We start from the raw sequence: 19653 nt of genomic DNA, 5'->3' as shown, positions 1-19653 counted from the left end.
AGACTGAGTGGAGGGCTTCCGGCCTGACGGCGAGACAGACCCTGTCCTTCCTCCTCCTAGGAGTGACTGAGAGTCACCAAGGCGAGCCTGGATGAGGAGGAGCAAGGATTGAGAGCAACACCACTCAGCAGGATGTAGAAAATGGAGTTGCCAAGGGCTGCTTTGTCCACTTGTGATGACGCTCCCACACAGGGTCTCCAACGACAGCCCACAGGCCACATCTAGCTCCCCACTTGTTTTTGTAAATAAAGTTTTATCGGCACAAAGCTGTGCCCATTTGTCTAAAATTGTCTACGGCTGCTTTTGCGCTACAACGGTAGAGCTGAGCAGCCACAACAGAGACCGACTGGCAAGGGTGAAAATATTTACCCTCTGGGCCTTTGCAGTACCGACCCAGGGTCTAACACTGTCACCCACGCGAGCATTTGGGAAGCCCCCGGGAAGTGATTTTTCTCTGAAAGTAGAGCGCAAGAGGATGCTGACTGTGGGGTATGGTTGTGGTGGTGGAGACATTCCAGGTAGAAGGCAGGCCCAGTGTCAAGAGGAAGAGTATAACAAGTCTGCAGAAATAAGCGTGGTCCATTGTGTTCCGAGAGAATGGGGGATGGTGGGAGACAAGGCAGGGAGGGCAGTAGGGCCCAGGTGGTGAGCTTAGTGTTGTACCCTAAAGGCAGAGGGAAGCTGTCTACCTCTGTCCCTGGGCCTGGACTGGCCTGGACCCACCATTTCCATCCACACTGACGTGCTTGGTGGTAAAGCCTTTAGATTGCGCAGCAGGCCACTTCAGAGCCTTTACTGGGAAGGCCGGCCCTGGGCAGGGGGCTCAGCAGCACCCTTTATGACTCAGTTACACCCTGGGTCTTCCCCAAAGCCCTCTGTGACACCCCAGTGGACTGTGGCTCCACCACCTCCGATTTCTCACACCACTTAGAAGCTACAAGTCCTGATAGCACCTTGATTAGGACACAGAATGCACTGTGGTCTCCTCTGATAACAAGCTCATCTTCTCCAAATGCCCAGGTGACTGAGAAGGGCCCTGTTGGCAGCCCAGCCTCTGAGCCCCATTGTTTTTGTGGAAGAATCACAAGATAGGTGGGCCACAAGGTCCAACGGGGAGATGGGATCCTGTCCCTAATGTTGGGCTGCGGGAGCACACTCATGTCCACAGCTTGGGCAGTAACACACGGAGTCCTGAGGGGACGGGAGGGGAGGCCGTGGTTCTGGACAGACCCTTCACGGGAAACGACCTTGCTGGGCCACAGTGCTCTGATTCTCATTAGGGCAGGCTCTGTGTGTGCCCCGGCCTCCAGGGCCAGAACCTTCTGCTCCAGCTGGGAGTATTTCACCTACTGCCTGTCAAGGGAGGTGAAAGCCAGTACCCACACCCATAGCAGCGTTATTTGTAACACCCAGAAAGCCGAAATAACCCCCATGTCCGTCAACAGACGAGTGAATGAACACAGCGTGGTCCAGGCACACGATGCAATATTACTCGGCCACAAAAGGAGTGAAGCACTGATTCATGGCACAGTGTGGATGAACCTTGAAAACTTGATGCCCAGTGAGAGAACCCAGTCACAAAAGGCCACACGGTGTGTGATCCCACTGATGTGAAATTTCTAGGACAGGCAAGTCCACAGAGACAGGAAGTGGGTTAGTGGTTGCAGGCACTGGGGGAGAGGAATGGGGGTGACTGCTGATGGACACGGGGCTTCTTCTTGGGGTGATGAGAATGTTCTGGAACTAGACAGTTGTGATTGCACAGCTTTCTATAGATAGTAAAAACCACTGAACTGTACACTTCACATGGGAGAACTCTATGGTGCGTGAATCGCATCTCAATACAGCTGTTACTAAAGAAAAAGTCCCAGGGTGGCGCAAACGGTTAAGTGCTCCACTACAGGCTGAAAGGTAGCTGGTTCGAACCCACCCAGAGGAGCTTTGGAAGAAAGGCCTCGTGATCTCCTTCTGAAGGTTCACAGCCTTGAAAACCCTATGGAGCAGTTCTGCTCTGCACACATGGGGTCGCCGTGAGTTGGAATTGACTTGATGGCAACTAACAGCAATAGGGCAGCAGAAGAGCACGGGGAGAAAAGAGCCAAGTCTGGCTCATCCTCCTGTTCTCTCATCCGGCCCACCCAGAGCTCTGTGGCCCAGGGCTGCTGGGAGCCCTGTCCCCACAAGACAGAAAGAACAGGGATAGCCCCTGGGGGTGGGCGGGGAGGGAAAGAACAGCCACACACAACTGTATGTTACGGACTCAACTGTGTCCCCCCCCCGCAAAATACATACTGCAATCCTGCCCCTGTGCCTGTGGATGTAATGGAATATAGGCCTCTTCCATAACGTAATCTGATCTCATGCAGCCAATCCATAGTGGAGGCCACACCAGTGCAGGGTGGGTCCTAAACCCACTCGTTTCTGAGTTACAGAGACAGCAGCACAGCCGCAGACACACACACACACAAACAGGGCAAGACACGCACCACGTGAAGATCGTCTACAAGCCATGGAAGCAAGCTGTTGCTGTCGAGTCGATTCCGACTCATGGTGACCCCACGTGACAGAGTAGAACTGTCCCATAGGGTTTTCTCGGCTGTGATCTTTACGGGAGCAGATTGCCAGGTCTTTCTCCCGCAGAGCAGCTGGTGGGTTCAAACCTCCAACCTTTCAGTTAGTAGTCGAGTGCTTCACCCTGGTGCCACCAGGGCTCCAAGGAAAGAAGAAACACCCACAATTACTGACAAGGGAGGAGCCCACACACGGCCGAGACCTGGTCTGGAGACAGTGGGTTTTTGCTTCTTAAAGCCGCCCCCTGGCAGCATCTGTTCCGGCAGCCCTGGACACTGAAGCCCTGGGGATCCGACTTACCGACGCTGGTGGGGAAGAGGTCCTCATTGTTGATCTGCACCTCGATCCAGTCCATCAGCAGGTCCATGTACTTGGGGGCGGACAGTGCGGTGGGCTTACGGAACTTGTGCTCGTCCTGCCAGCGGTACTCGTACTTGGGGCCTCCTGACATGACCGGGCAGGACTGCTCGCTGCAGCCGTCGCTGACGGTGCCGTAGATGAGGTTGACACGGTTGAAGAAGTCCACCACGTGCACGGCCACCCAGTCGTGAAGGTCCTCGCCCGGGGGCAGCTGCACAGCCAGCCGCAGGTCCAGCCCCGCGTTCAGCGATGCCTGAGCCCGCTTGTGCAGCTCAAAGCGCTGGGTGCCTGGCTCGAACTTGCGCTTGGGCCGGAAGGTCTTGTCCTTGTTGAAGACTTGCTTCAGGAAGGGGTTGGACATCGTGGGGCTCTGGGGTTCAGGGTCTGGAGACGCGTCCCGAGCACAGTGGCTGGAGGCAGCAGGAAGTCCACCGGGTCCGGGCTCCTCTCTGAGACCTGAAACGAGCAACAAAGGAGGAGTGATGACGGCTGGAGGGGAGGGTTCCCTGGACGCTCTGCTCTGAGTGCACGATGGACTCAGGACGTTTCCCAGGGTTTCTGGTTTTAAAAAGGTTCAGCCCCGCTGGGAGGGGCAGTGGTGGCTCAGGGGTAGATCTCTCGCCTTCCACACGGGAGCCCTGGGTTTCATTCCCGGCCAGTGCACCTCAGGTGCAGCCACCACCATCCCTCTGTGGCGGCTTGCCTGTTGCTATGATGCTGAACAAGTTTCAGCGGAGATCCCAGACTGACAGGAAGAAAGGCCTGGCAATCGACTTCCAAAAATCTGTCGGTGAAAACTCCATGGGTCACAGTGGTCCAATCTGCAACCAATCACAGGGATGGCACACGATCGGTCAAGGTTCGTTCCATAGTGCGTGGGCTCGCTGTGAGTCAGACTCCACCATGGCAGCTGACAACGACGACCACCCCACTGGACTCGGGGAGGAACAAAGATGGCTCGGCATCACAGAGGCACAGACATTGTTACAGACAAAGATGAGGACTGTGCTAATAATGTGGTTCGTTTTCTTCGAAAACTCCCCAAAATACCAAACCTGTTGCCATGAGTCAATTCTGACTCATAGCAGCAACCCTACAGGACAGAGTAGAACTGCCCCCACAGGGTTTCCAAGGGGTGGCTGGTGAACCTGAACTGCTGACCTTTTGGTTAGCAGCTGTATCTCTTAACCACTGCACCACCACCGCTCTTAAAAAGGTATCTTTTCTAGGCAGCCTGTTAGGCAGAACTGAAATGCTCCCCTCCTTCCCTCTGTGTATTACTGTCCCAGCTCAGGTAACACTGCGGCCGGCTTACTCTTACATAGGAGGAGCCCCGGTGGTGCAAGGCGTAAGTGCTCAGCTGCTAACCAAAAGGTCAGTGGTTCAAATCCACCTAGCAGCTTCATGGGAGAAAGACCTGGCAACCTGCTCCTGTTAAGATTAAGCCAAACACCAAACCCACTGCCATCGAGTCAATTCTGACTCATTGCAACTCTACAGGACAGAGTAGAACTACCCCATAGGGTTTCCAAGGCTGCAATCTTTATGGAAACAGACTGTGACACCTTTTCCTGCAGATCCACTGGCCGGGTTCAAACCGCTGACCTTCTGGTTAGCAGCCAAGCACTTTAACTGTTATGCCACCAGGGCTCCTCCATAAAGATCACAGCCTAAGAAAACCTACGGGGCAGTTCTCCTCTGTCACGTGGGGTTGCTGTGAGTCAGAATCAACTCGATGGCACCCAACGACTCTCTTACATACATTCACTTCCCGAAGGACTGTATCATCTTTTTGTTTTGTTTTTATTGTGCTTTAGGGGAAAATTTACAGCTCAATTTCTCATTCAAAATTTTATATACATATCGTTTTGTGACATTAGTTGCAATCCCCACAATGTGACAGCATGGTCCCCCTTTCCAGCCCGGGTTCCCTGTGTCCATTTGACCAGTTCCTTCCTGCCTTCTCATCCTGCTTTTGGACAGGAGCTGCCCATTTGGTCTCGTATTCCTGATTGAACTAAAAAGTATGTTCCTCACATGTATTATGTTTTGTTTTATAGGTCTGTCTAATCTTTATCTGAAGAGTGGGCTTTGGGAATGGTTTCAGTTCTGGGTTAACAGTGCCTCCAGGGGCCACAGTGTTGGGGTTCCTCCAGTCTCTGTCAGACCATTAAGTCTAGTCTTTTTACTTGAATTTTAGTTCTGTTGCGCACATTCCTCCTGCTCTGTCTGGGCCTCTCTGTTGTGTCCCCTGTCAGGGCAGTTGTATCATATTCATCTTGATATTCCCCATCTCTGGCTCTATAACAGGAACATCATAAATGAACCGAATGAGTGAATGAATGAATGTTTACTATTAACCCAAATATTAAAGGAAAAAGGGCTTCAACCCTGCTGAACAGGGGCCACTGAGTTCCTCGGTGGCCTAAACTGCCCATTGGCACATCCTGATGGCCTTGGAGCAGCAGCCACTGAGACATGGGGCTACGGACAGCCAGAGCAGCACCCCGTGCCCCAGTGTCTGACACCAGCCTGGATGCGCCCTCCCAGGTCCTTCCTTGTAGGGTGTATAACTGCGCACTGCAAGGCCAACAGTGAGAACCTAGCAGGTTGACTGGCAGCCCCACACCCTAACCCCTGGAACTGGGAGCGCGGCCCTATTCGGAAAAAGGGCCTTTGCTGCTATCACTTAGTTAGGGAGCTCAAGAGTGAGAGGCCATCCTGGGTTACCCAGCAGACCCTCTGACAATGACAACACCCGTAAAAGAAATATAGAGAGAAGAGGAGAAGGCCCGTGACAATGCAGGCAGAGACTGCTACGAGGCTGCCATAAGCCACGTCATGCCTGGGGCCACCGGAATGGAAGACATGAGGAAGGGCCCTCCCCTAGAGCCTTCAGAGGGAAAGCGGCCCTGCTGACAGCTTGATTTTGGACTTCTGGCCTCCAGGATGGTGGGAGAAAGAATTTCTGTGGTTTTAAGCCACCACGTTTGTGGTGCTTTGGGACAGCAGCCCCAGCAGCCATGCAGTGATAATAACAAATGCTATATGACATTTGAGGCCCTGGGTGGCACAAACGGTTAAGCCCTGGGCTACCAACCCCAAGGTTTGTGGTTCGAACCCACCCAGAGGCACCTCAGAAGAAAGGCCTGGTGATCTGCTTCTGAAAGGTCATAGGCTTGACCTTTCGGAAAGCTGTGGAGCAGTTCTGCTCTGCATACTTGGGGTCGCCACGAGTCAGAACTGACTACACAGCAACTAAGGACAAGACACTGTATTGGGAGCCTGTCAAGGGCTGGCCCTTGCACACATGCTATCTTCAAGGAAGATGCCGTTGCCACAGTTTACTGGAGTTTGGGAGGGGGCACTGTTCCTAAGCCACACCTGACTCCAAAACCTAACCCTCAACCCCACCCAAGAAGGTGACTACCCTTGCGGGGCCTGCACCGCAGGGAGGGTATGGCTGTTGAACAGAATTAGGGTCCACAGGCCAGAGTGCCCCCCATCCTCTCACCGACTTGGTCTCGCCTCCTTAGTCTGAGTCTCTCCCACAGGCACAGAGCAGCGGGGAGATGCCAGGCTCCGCCGGGCTCAGCCGTGTGAGCAGTGCACACTCTTGGCATTAAAAGAGGTTGCTTTGTCCTGAGGGGAGACACGCCCTCCAGCTGAGCCCTGAGAGGTAGGGGTGTCCGGAGCTGTGGGGGAGGGTGGCGACAACTGGGTACAGCAGAGAAGGAGGGGCTTCCTTCTAGCCTCAGGGCATGGGGTGCTCCACCCTCCACCTCTCTCTGACTTCTTCCGGAGCCCGCTGGGCTGGGCCCTTCCTGTTTTCTGTACTTCTTCTTTATAAGCACTAGGCTTGTCGTGGCTTGCGGGGCAGCCTCCTTTCTGCTCCACCTGGGTTCCAGGAGGTCATGTTGTCCTCATGGTGTTCCTCATCCAGGGCCAAGCACACAGAGGGGCACAAAAAATACCCACTGTAAACAGGATTTCAGATTCTCACGGAATCCAGACTTTCTGGACCCACGTAGGCTGGATGAAACCCAGAAACTATTGCCCTGAGACAATCTTCAAACCTGAAACCACGAACCAAAAATATCCCCTGAAGTCGTCTTTAAATCAAATGACTGCAGTGCAGTGTATTGCTTTAAAATGGCCCTTCTAGCCATGGTCTTGTAACTCTGACAGAATGACTGGGTGGGATTATGTAAATAAGGTGTTTGTGGCCCACTAAGGAAATTGAACAGTTCTGCTACAGCAAATAAGGTAAATGGAACCACTGCACGGGTGGGCCATGCAAAAAAGGTGCACAGAACGCTTGTAGGGGATTAGCCAGTTTTGCCATCCCACTGGGCCTAAAGGGAGCCAATCCCAGAGGCTCGAGGGGGGCCTCACTACTATCAAAAAGAGGCAGAAGCAAAATGTGTCCTTTGGACCTAGAGTCCCTGAGCTGAGAACCTCCTAGACCTAGGAGATAGAGAGAGCTGTGACACCAGAGATAGTGCGAGACAGCAGTGGCACTGGACCAGCAGGCTAGGCTTGCCAACCCACGGAGTGAGAGAGCGGCGCGCCTTCAGGCTGGAGGCTTCCAGGCACTTACTGGCAGAGCTAAAGAACTTTGTAACGTTTGCCCGAGCAGGGCAGAGCCCAGGCTGAGAGCAAGGGCTGAGGGCCCAGAGAGGAGACTGAGGGCTATGGGCTGAGGACCAAGAAGAAGCTGTCCTCATCAAAGAACTGTATCCTGAGTTGTTCCTGTCATTTCCAAGTTGATTCTGATCCTGAATTGTAACCTGTTACTTTCTTAATAAACCCCATAAGTATGAGCATGGTCTGTGAGTTCCGTGTGGCCACTGCAAGCAATTGTCAAACCTAGTAGAGAAGTAGCGAGTGCCGTGGGAGGGACGGCTAGTGTCAGAATTGGTAAAAAAAAGTTAGAGAGGAGGAGTTACGTCTGACCTCCACCTCAGGAATCAGCCTTGGACTGATGGTGATTCTACTCCCCTTCGTGAAGTCTGACGGGGAGGTCTGACACCACCGCGTCATTTTTACACAACTGTCTAGCTTAACTAGCAAACGATGACCGCCAACCTTCATGCTCTTTTAAAAAACTTATCCTATGGGATCGAACTGACACCAGCAACTCAAAAGGTCAGGCAAGAAGCTTAGGGGGCAGTGAGTTTATGTTAATGGAGAAAGGAGAAATCAGAAAAGGAGGGTGAGAATGACTGGGCAATTTAAAGACTGTAATCACTGTCACCGTCACTGTATCGTATACACAGAAATGATGGAAGCAGTGTATGCTCTGCTGTGCGTATTCTCAACAAGAATAGAAAAAATTCATCATGTCAAGGCTCAAATAAGCACCCCCTTGTCCCCTGTCCCACCACCCCCATCCACCCCATCTGTAACGTGGTCATGCTGTCCGGGCTTGCCTGTTGCTGTGATGCTGGAAGCTATGCGCCCGAGATTTCAAATACCAGCAGGGTCACCCATGGTCGACAGGGTTTCAGCAGAGCTTGCAGACCATGCCAGACAAGGAAGAAAGGCCTGGAGATCTACTTCCAAAAATCAATCAATGAAAATCCTATAGGTCACTACAGAACTGTCCGATACGGTGCTGGGAGATGAGCCCCCTAGGGTGGAAGGCCCTCAGAATACACAGTGGCTGCGACCACAGACCTGAGCAGCCCAACGATGGTGAAGATGGAGCAGGAGTGGGCAACAGGAGCAGCAGCAGCCGCCTTCCTTGTTACGTTACAGGGCGTGGCAGGCAGACTAACAGCCCCCCAAAGATGGCCACTCCTAATCCCCAAAACCTGTCAACATGGTTCCGTCCACGGCAGAAGGGACTTTGGATAGTTGAAGCGAAGTACCTTGAGACGAAGGGGGTCCTGGATGATCCAGGTGGACCCAATGGGATTGCCTGGTAAAACCCACTGCTGTTGAGGAGAAGCCCCCAGACACCCTGCTAACTCAGAACTGAAACCGCTCCCAAAGCCAAAGATTAGACAGGCCTATAAAACAAACAATAACAAGCATGAGGAAGGAGACGAAAACGGGCAGTTCCTGCACAAAAGCAAGACAGGAAGGCAGGAAGGGACAGGAACTGGATCAACGGACACGGGGAACCCGGGCTAGAAAAGGGAGCGTGGTGTCCTATGGCGGGGATTGCAACCAATGTCACAAAACAATACGTGTATAAATTTTTAAATGAGAAATTAACTTGAGTTGTAAACGTTCACCTAAAGCGCAATAAGATAAAAAAAACCCATTGCTGTTGCGGGGATTCCAGCTCCCGGCAGCCCCACGTGTCTTCTAGACTGTCGTCTTTATGCAAGCATACTGCCAGGCCTTTCTGCTACAGAGCCGCTGGGTGGATTCGAATTGCAAACCTTTTGGTTAATAGTTAAGTGCGAGCCATTTGCGCCACCCAAATAACCAAAACCTGTTGCTGTCGAGTCGATTCTGACCATAGCGACCCTGTAGGATGAAGTATAGCTGCCCCACAGGGTCTCCCAGGAGCACCTGGTAGACGAGAACTGCAGGGACCTCTAAATCACAGGGGGACAGAAGGGTCGGAGTCACAGGAGGAGACGGGGGTACGGGAGCAGAGAGAGGGAGACTGGAAGATGCTCTCTGCTGGCTCTGAAGACGCAGGAAGGGGCCACGAGCCACGGAACGTGGGCCCTCTAGAAGCTGGGAAAGGCCAGAGACGATTCTTCCCTGGGGTTTCCGGAAGGAGCCAGCAGACACCCAGATTTCAGCCCGTGAGACCCATGTCAGCCTGTGGACCCCAGAACTGTGAGGTCATGAACATGGCGGCTTTAGGGCACTGAGATGCGGTCATCTGTGCTGCAGCCACAGGGCACAGAGGAGCCAACAAGAAAAAGCCCCGCGGGTGTTCACAGAAAACCACGGCGGAGGGGGAGAAGCACCCACAGCTCCCAACGACACCACGCAGACCCTGGGACCTCCCTGACTCTGCTCCTTTACCCCGAGATCTCGCTCCCCCTCTCACCCAAGAGGCAGAACCAGCCCAGTCTCCTGGACCCAGCTGGGGTCCTGGGGCCTGGCGGGTGGACTCCAGGCTGCACAAGCTGTGCAAAACCAGACTTTCCCACCACGGGGCTGGAAGAGCTCACTGAGGACACAGGTGAGGGGACACCTGGTTAAAAGGTTAAAAGGGAGGGAACCACCTCATCCCCACCAGGGCAGCTGGAGTCAACAAGACGGACAGTCACAAGCCGTGACAAGGACCTGGAGAAACCAGACCCATGCAGGAGTGTAAAATGGGGCAGCTACTGTGCAGATCAGTCTGTTGGTTCCTCAAAAAGTTAAACACAGAACTGCCATGTTGTTCACTGCCGTCAAGTTGATCCTGACTCATGGCGACCCCATGTGTGCAGAGCAGGACTGCCCCATAGGGTTTTCAAGGCTGTGACATTTCGGGAGCTGATCGCCAGGCCTTTCTTCCGAGGCACCTCAGGATGGGTTCGAATCACCAACCTTTCAATTAGCAGCTGAGCGTTTAACCATTTGCAGCACCCAGAGATGACCCAGCATTCCACCCTGGGTATACACCCAAGAGAAACGAAAACACACATCCACACAAAAACTTGTACATCAGTGTTCACAGCAACATGGTTCAAAACCACCAAAAGGCGGGAAGAGCCCAAGAGTCCCTCAACGGGTGTTGGATAAACACGACGTGGCCAGCCCACAGTGGAAGAGTACTCTGCCATGAAGAGAAATGAAGCTCTGATGCACACCCCAACGTGGATGAACCTCAAAAACATGATGCCCAGTGAGAGAAGCCAGACGCAAGAGGCCACATGGTGTATGATCCCACTGACATGAAATGTCCAAAAGAGGCAAATCCACAGGGAGAGGAAGTGGGTTAGTGGTTGCAGGGGCTCGGGGAGGGGAACAGGGGTGACTGCTGATAGGCACAGGGTCTCCTTTTGGGGTGACGAGCATCCTCTAGAACCAGACAGTGATGACGGCACAACTCTGTGAAGATACAACAATCACCGACCTATGCACTTCGAAAAGGTGACTTGTACGGCATGTGAATTATATCTCGATAGAGCCGTTGTTGGGGCGGGGGGGGGGTGCGGCAAGCTCACCAAGTCCTGGTCCAGCCTGTCCAGGCACTTTAAAGGCAGAACCACGGATGGCTCCTCTCCGGTTCAGGCCAAAGCCAGCGCTATTTTAGCACGGCTGTAGTTTTCAACGTGGTAGACGTAATGCAGCTATAGAGGTGTGGCTCAAGGGTAGCGCACAACACACACCTGTGTAAGGACCACCTGGTGGCACTGGGAGAGGCAGGCTGCACTCAGGAGCAGGAAGGACATGCAGCCTCCCAGCCATGTGCGATGTTCAGAAACACCTCAACTTCCCCCAAGCCGTCCCTCGGGCCCACAGCTACCGTGGTTATTTCCACCTCCTCGTTTAACACTGGGCTAGGGGGGATTCCAGTAATCAGGGGAGGAAAGCCACATCCCCATTTTACAGATGGGAAAACTGAGGCCCAGACAGGGCCCAGCCTCCTCAGCACTGCTGATACGGGGAAGATCGTTCTCTGGGGGGGGCCGTCTGCATACTGTAGGGCATCGAGCCGCACCCCTGGCCTCCACCCACTCAGTGCCAGTAGCATCTTCTCCATACCGTGACAACCGTGAGTGTCCCCAGACATCACCAAGTGTCCCTGGGGGCAGAACCGCTCTGAGTGAGAACCCCAGGCCAGAAGATAATGGCTGACTACTCTTTGTTGGTGGGGGTTACCGCGGAGTCGGTTCCGACTCGTGGCAACCCCACGTGTGCAGAGTAGAACTGCGCTCCTCAGGGTTTTCGATGGCTGATTTTTGGAAGCAGAATACCAGCCTTTCTTTTGAGGCTTTTCTGGGTGGACTGGAACCGCCAACCTTTCAGTTAGCAGCCCAACTTGTTAACTGTTTGTACCACCTGGGGACTCCTGCCAGGCAATGGGTGGGTCTTACTTAAATTCTGAGGCTCATGTCCAGCAGACGTGAATAACCTTCGTTTTGCCAAAGAGAGAACGAAACAGAGACATTACATCTCTCATTCGATGATAGGCTGGCAGACAGAGGCCCAGGCTGGTCCGTGGTTCACATCCACCAGTCGCTCGGTGGGAGATGCATGTGGCAGGCTGCTTCCATAAAGACGACAGCCTTGGAAACCCTGTGGGGCAGTTCTACTCTGTCCTATAGGGTCGCTATGGGTTGGAACCGACTCAGTGGCAACGGGTTTGGTTTCACCCTCCTTATTACTTCACAGCTAACTTGCTAACACTGAGGGCAACCAAAATACAAAGCCAGCCCACCACGGCCCAGGTTCCTGCCATCTGTTTATTTCAGGGCCCCTCCATTAGAGGTTGAACTGTGCCCCCAAAAAGTTAAATTCAAGTCCTTAACCCTGGCACCTGGGAATGTGACCCCATTTGGGAAGTGGGTCTCTGCAGAGGGTATCAGCTAACACGAGGTCGCAGTGGCGGAAGGTGGGTCCTAATCCTATATGGGTGGCGTACTTACAAAAAGAGACGCACAGAGGGAGGACGGCCATGTGAGGACAGAGGCAGAAAGCGGAGTGAGGCGGCCACAAGCCCAGGTCTGCCTGGAGCCACCAGAAGCTGGAGGAGACAAGAAAGGACCTCCCCCAGACCCTCTGGAGGAAGCACAGCCCTGCCCACACCTTCATCTCGGACTTCTGCCTCCAGAATTGAGACAGGATGGATTTCCGTGGTTTTAAGCCACCCCGTTTGTAGCACTTTGTCCCAGCAGTTCCAGGACGTTAAGACACTCTCCTTTGACAGTTATGTGAGGTCAGCCTCCAATGATGTCACCTGCGCAGGACAGGCTGGGCGAGCCCAGGGCTACACTGGACATCCAGGAGCTGGGCCACGAGGCAGGTGTAGAGGGTCACCCTGGGACCTCTCCAGCCTCTGTCCAGCCAGTGCCCATCACAGCAGAGACCTGGTGACACACAGGCTGACTTCCGGCCTCGGGAGGAGACACTGACCTGAGCCAAGTGTCCAGGAGACGCAGAGAGTCCCCACTGCCCTTGGCCCACCCCGCTAGCAAATCTCTCTGGTGAGCTGGTCTTTTTCCACACCCCATCATCCCCATCTCCCAGGCACATCACAAAACTTTAAAACAGTAACTAGAAAACGGGGCCGGGTGGCGGGAGGGGTTTGCAAAGTCCCTGCGAGGCTTTCTATCAGCTCTAGCAAAGTGGAGGAATTTTTTTTTTAAGTGGAAGTCATTGTTTTCTGGAAAACTTCCTGCCACATCCATCAAAAGTAAACAATTTTCTACTGGAAATGAACGCAGCTTCCCCGGCTGAGAAGGCTGGAGGGGGGCTGGGGTGGACTCCTGGGGAGGTGGCCTCCCCCACCCTGCCCCCCCAAACCCCAGTTACCGTTTCTGGGGTTCCGTTCTCTCTGCTCTTCTTAGAATACTTCCAGGGGCTGCAATGGGGGGAAAACGTTTGGACAAGCTTTTCAGAATTCAACGCTAGCCCTTGACTCCCCTGCTCTTCCCACGGACAAGATGTCAGTGGCACTTGGAAACTTCTAGAATGACAAAATGCCCCTGCCTGCAACACACACACACCCTTTTTTTTTTTTCCCAGAAATAAGCAACCAACCGGCATGACCCCTCCCTGGCCAGGCCCAGAAAGGCTGGGCCACAATCGCCCACTTCCTTCCGGGGCCCTTCACAACCTGCAGCTCTTCACCATCACTGGGGCACCTCACGTAGCCCTGCCGCTCCGCACCTCAGACGCCGGACCCAGCGATTCTAGACCCCAGGCCGACCCTGGGTCCCAGCCTGGAGGACACGCACAGCCCAGAGTCAGTCCCACGAAAAAAGGCCGCGCCCAAGTCTTTCTCATCTGAGTGTTTCTTATTTTGTTTTTGCTTTTTCTTTTAAAGAAAGGCTGTATGGAATCAGAATGTCTCTGGACCACAGTTTGGTCTTTAAAAAAAAAAATTTTTTTTCATTGTATTTTTAGTGAAACTGTACACAGCAAAACAGGCGCGCATTCAACAACTTCTAGGCATGATGTTCAGTGACACTGCTGACGTTGCTCAGTGTCAACATTGTTTCCGCTCTAGTTGTTTCACTCCCAGCAACTTAATCTCGCTGCCCCTAAGCTTCTCAGCTGTGCTTTAGGGCAGCTGTGGTCCATTTGGTCTCATGTGGGTAAGTTTTACAAGAGTGCAGTCCTCAAGGGCGAATTTCTTTATTTTTGAGCTAGACTGCTATTTAGTTAAAAGGTGCTTTCAGGGGATAGTTTCGGCTCAAGGCTAAAGAGCATCTCAGGGCAATAGTCTCGGGGGTTCCCTCACTCCAGTAAGTCTGGACTCTCTGAAAATCTGAAGTTCTGTTCCACATTTTTTCCCCTTTCTATTGGGACCCATCTGTTGTGACCCGGATGAGAACGCTGCATAGTGGCAGCCTAAGGGCCAGTTTTTAACTGCTGAACTGCCTTCTGTACTAGAAAGCCACCGCCACTCACAGGACACCCATGGAGACAGCTAGGCTCTCCCGGCCACACCTGGGACTCCCTGGCTTGCTTTGCCTTTTGTGCTCGGATCTTGGTTCTCTGAGCTAAGCTCTCTAACTTCTACTGGATGAAGGCAGCTAGACAGGAAGTAGGGTCTGTTGAGGCAACTCCCTGTGGGGTGCGGTTTAGGCGTTCTGTATGTTTTTCTAGCCCTCCTGGTGATCATTTTTAAAAAACTGAGATATGCACAAACCATAATCACCACCCACTTAAAGCATACCATTCCATGCCTTTTAGTATAGTCACAGAGATGTAAAAGTATAAGCAAGCAATTCTAGAACATTCTCATCACCCCAACTAGATCCCTCATGCCCGTTAGCAGTGACTCCCTACTTCCCCCTCCCCAGACCCTCCTCTGTCTGCATCCATGGATTTGTCTATTCTGGACATTTCATATAAGTGTGATCAAACAAACTCTGTCCTTTTGTGACTGACTTACTTCACTTAAAGGCCCTGGTGGCGCAGTGGTTAAGCAATCGGCTGCTAACCAAAGGTTGGTGGTTGGAACCCACCCAGCAGCTCCGCGGGAGAAAAACCTGGTGATCTGTTTCTGTAAAGATAACAGCCTAGAGAGCCCTATGGGGGCAGTTCTCCTCTGTCACACGGGGTCACTGGGGCAGTTCTCCTCTGTCACACGGGGTCACTGGGGCAGTTCTCCTCTGTCACATGGGGTCACTTTGAGTTGGAATCGACTCGACAATACCTAACGACAACATGTTTTCCACTTTTTAGTAGGAAGAAAACAAACATGAGATAGTTTTAAAAAGTTCTGGAAGGAAGAAGGAGCTGAAGGAGCTGTCAATATCCCTTCAGGGAGTGGTGTGGTTACTCTGAGGGTCACTGCTGGCCTCAGGGCAGGGACAGGATCCTTCTCCACCACAAGAGAAGGACAAGAGTGGAGGGGTCACAGGAGGCTGCAGGCAGATGCCATAAAATCCCATTACCCATCCTGACCCCCCAGCACAGGGCTTGGCTCCCAGTACCGCCTGGCCCTGTGACTTTGGGCAAACTACTGTCTCCCTGGTCAGTGCCCTCATCTGTGAGCGGGGAGCAAACCCCTCCTGAGGGGTTAGAGATAAGATTAAATAACAGTGTATGTAAACAAGGGCTGATCCTGCCTCCTCCCAACCAGGGAACACTGGCAAAGTCTGAGACATTTGTGGGTGTCATGACTGGGATAGGGTGCTACGGGCACGGAGTAGACGGAGACCAACGATGCCGCTCAACACCCTACAATGCACAGTTCAGGCCCATCCCAGAGAATACCCAGCCCCCATGTCAGCAGTGCTGAAGGCAGAGACCCTGAAAGAGGAAGTAAATTATAGTTCCTTCTCCCCTTGACCAACAGTGAATGAAACGTGCACAGTTAACGTAGCGATGATAAAAACACGTGTATATTTTAAGATACGTTTTTAAAGTAAAAACAAAATATAAGCTCTACCAAAGTCAAGACAATAAAAAATCACATATTTTACACAAATAACATACGTGTTCTATGTTCGTTTACCAACCACTCCCTCCCCTTCCTGCAAGGTATTTTCATAAGAGCACTATAATAATAATTTCGTCTGTGCAGCAACATGTAAAAAAAATTGGCACAGCGGCACTAATGAAAATACCTGGGTGGGGGGAGCAGCTGGCAAACAAACACAGAAGGCGCTTGCAAACCAAGAAACCCAAACCCATTGCCAATGAGTCAATTCCGACTCGTAGCGACCCTACAGGACAGAGTAGAACTGCCCCATAGGGATTCCAAGGAGCGCCTGGTGGATTTGAATGGCTGACCTTTTGGTTAGCAGCTGAGCTCTTAACCACTGCGCTACCAGAGCTCCAGGTGTGCACTATTTGCGTAAAAATACAGGTAAAGTAAAACAACAACAAAACATTAAAAAGAAAACCCTAGAGGAAAAAGCCTACGGGGAACTTGCATGGATTGAATTGTATCCCCCAATGAATTGTGTCCCCCAAAGACATGTGTCAAAATAGGCCATGATTCCCATTGATTACTATGGGATTGCCCAACATTTTGTCATCTGATGTGATTTTCATGTATGCTGTAAACCCTGCCTCTATGATATTAACAAGGCAGTATTAGAAACAGTTACGTTAATGAGGCAGGTCTATGAGATTTGGTGTGTTTTAAGTCCATTTTTTTTTTAAATAATTTTTATTGTGCTTTAAGTGAAAGTTTACAAATCAAGACAGTCTGTCACATGTGAGCTTATATACACCTTACTACACACTCCCATTCGCTCTCCCCCTAATGAGTCAGCCTGCTCCCTTCCTCCAGTCTCTCCTTTCGTGACCGTTTTGCCAGTTTCTAATCCCCTCTACCCTCCCATCTCCCCTCCAGACAGGAGATGCCAATACAATCTCAAGTGTCCACCTGATACAAGTAGCTCACTCTTCATCAGCATCTCTCTCCTACCCACTGTCCTGTCCCTTTCATGTCTGATGAGTTATCTTCAGAAATGGTTCCTGTCCTGGGCCAACAGAAGGTCTGGGGACCATGACTGCCGGGATTCCTCTAGTCTCAGTCAGACCATTAAGTCTGGTCTTTTTATGAGAATTTGGCGTCTGCATCCCACTGACCTCCTGCTCCCTCAGGGGTTCTCCGTTGTGCTCCCTGTCAGGGCAGTCATCGGTTGTGGCCGGGCACCATCTAGTTCTTCTGGTCTCAGGATGATGTAAGTCTCTAGTTCATGTGGCCCTTTCTGTCTCGGGCTCATAGTTATCATGTGACCTTGGTGTTCTTCATTCCCGTTTGATCCAGATGGATTGAGACCAATTGATGCATCTTAGATGGCCGCTTGTTAGCATTTAAGACCCCAGACACCACACTTCAAAGTGGGATGCAGAATGTTTTCATAATAGAGTTTATTATGCCAATTGTAAGTCAGTTTTTTTTGAGATACAAAATAGAGAAGCAAGCAGAGAGACAGGGGAACCTCAGGCCACAAGAAGGCAGTGCCGTATCCGAAGGATGCACTCTGCTCCCGCGGCTTCTGTGCCGAGAAAATCAGAGGAAGACTGATGACAAGGACCTTGCTCCAGAGCCAACAGAGAGAGAAAGCCTTTCCCTGGAGCAGATACCCTGAATTTGGACTTTTCACCTCCTAGGCTGTGAGAGAAGAAAGTCCTGTTGTTTGAAGCCTCCCCCTTGTGGTATTTGTGTTGTGGCACCACTTAGACAACTAAGACAGGGACAAAATGGAGGAGGGAGTGAGATCGTTGTTGCTGCTGCTGCTGGGTGCCGTCGACTCTGAGACGAGCAGAGCTGCCCCATAGGGCTTCCTAGACTGTAATCTTTACAGAAGCAGATCGCCAGGACTTCCTCCTGTGGAGCCACGGGCTGGGTCTGAGCCACCAGCCTTTTGGTTAGCAGCCAAGCACTTAACCACCGCACCACAGGGCTCCTAAAGTGTGACTGTATAAAAACACCCCAACGGTGGCCCTGTTGCAGGTTCACTGTCAGCAGGGGACAGGTTACTCCTTCTGATAAAGTCACTCCCAAGCTCGCGTGGCAAGAAACTTAAAAGAAAACCCCTCAAAGGAGACTTCTCAGTCCTCGGGAAATCAGGGAGGGCACATCCACACACCCTTAAAGTCAAGGCACGGGCCCGACATGGAAAGACATCCAAGAAACGGAATGTGACCAAGTTACAAAGCAGCATGGCTTAAGAGGGAAAATGCACTGATCCGTGCACAATGTGGATGAACCTCGAAAACATGATGTTCAGTGAGCGAAGGCGGGGAGAAAAAGACAAATACTGTGTGATTCCGTTTACGTGACGTGGCCAGAACAGGCAAATGCACAGAGACAGAAAGCGGGTCAGTGGATGTCAGGGTGGGGGAAGAGGACTGGGGGGGAGGGGTGTCATTGCTTAAGGGGCACTGAGTTTCTGCTTGGGGTGAGGAAAAAGCTTTGGAAATGGATAGTGGCGATGACTGTACAACACTGTGATGGTTAATTAATGCTGCTGAAGTGTACACTTAAAAACAGTTGAAATGACAATTTTTATGCTATATATATTTTACCACAGTAAAAGAAAAAATGTTCTGCTGCTATTCCTAAGGTTTTCACTGGTTAACTCTTTTCAGAAGTAGACTGCCGGGTCCTTCTTCCTATTCTGTCTTAGTCTGGAAGCTCAGCTGAAACCTGTCCTCCATGGGTGGCCCTGCTGGTATCTGAATACCCGTGGCATAGCTTCCAGCATCACAGCAACACGCAAGCCCCCTCAGTATGACAAACTGACAGACATTTTCAATTGCATCATATGCACGTGAAAGCCGGACAATGAATAAGGAAGACCGAAGAAGAATCGACACCTTTGAATTGTGGTGTTGGCGAAGAATATTGACTATACCATGGACTACCAGAAGAACAAACAAATCTGTCTTGGAAGAAGTACAACCAGAATGCTCCTTGGAAGCAAGGATGGCGAGACTGCATCTTACATACTTTGGACATGTTGTCAGGAGGCATCAGTCCCCGGAGAAGGACATCATGTTTAGCAGAGTACAGGGTCAGCGGAAAAGAGGAAGACTCTCAACAAGGTAGATTGACACGGTGGCTGCAACAATGAGCTCAAACATAACAACGATTGTAAGGATGGCTCTAGACCAGGCAGTGTTTTGTTCTGTTGTGCGTGGGGTCGCTATGAGTCAGAACTGACTTGATGGCACCTAACAACAACAACAAAAGAAAAAAGAACCCAGTAACACTATTAGGAGGAAGAAAGGCCTGGCAATCAACTTCCAAATATTAGCCAGTGAATATCCTAAGCAACACAATGGTTCAATTCACAACCAATCGTAGGGATGGTACAGGGCTGGGCGGCATTTTGTTTCATTCCACATAGGGTCCGCATGAGTCAAGGGCCAAATCATGGCTGCTAACAACTGCAACATGGCTATTAAGACCTTTTTTGTGAAATAATAACAGTGTTATTGGGTACCATGGAGTCAATTCCAACTCACAGCAACCTCACATGACAGTAGAACTGCCCCATAGGGTTTTCTAGACTGTGACCTTCACGTGAGCCAATTTCAGGCCTTTGTCCTGTAGAGCTGTTGGGTGGGTTTGAACTGCCAACCTTTTGGTGAGCAGCTGAACACTAAACTGGAGCCCTGGTG

General features: G+C 51.7%; 1 protein-coding gene across 3 annotated transcripts in view; it reads right to left on the bottom strand.

Moving 5' to 3' along the window:
• The window catches only part of MOB3A (MOB kinase activator 3A), a 42906-nt gene that overhangs the window by 13786 nt on the left and 9467 nt on the right, over positions 1-19653 (bottom strand). The window contains exons 1-2 of one of the 3 annotated variants that reach the window (XM_049876277.1): positions 13369-13543; positions 2872-3387 (exon numbers count right to left, since the gene is read on the bottom strand). In XM_049876277.1, coding sequence (XP_049732234.1) covers positions 2872-3292 — 421 coding nt within the window. In that variant the 5' untranslated portion in view covers positions 3293-3387; positions 13369-13543. Of the gene's footprint in view, positions 1-2871; positions 3388-6445; positions 8199-13368; positions 13544-19653 lie in introns of those variants that run through there. The other 2 variants (XM_049876276.1, XM_049876279.1) reach the window with 2 other exon arrangements.

Source organism: Elephas maximus, chromosome 3 (genome assembly GCF_024166365.1).
Source record: "Elephas maximus indicus isolate mEleMax1 chromosome 3, mEleMax1 primary haplotype, whole genome shotgun sequence".
NCBI classification, from domain to species: domain Eukaryota; kingdom Metazoa; phylum Chordata; class Mammalia; order Proboscidea; family Elephantidae; genus Elephas; species Elephas maximus.
Note: the sequence above shows the minus strand (reverse complement) of the source record. Positions and strands in the feature narration are given on the sequence as shown.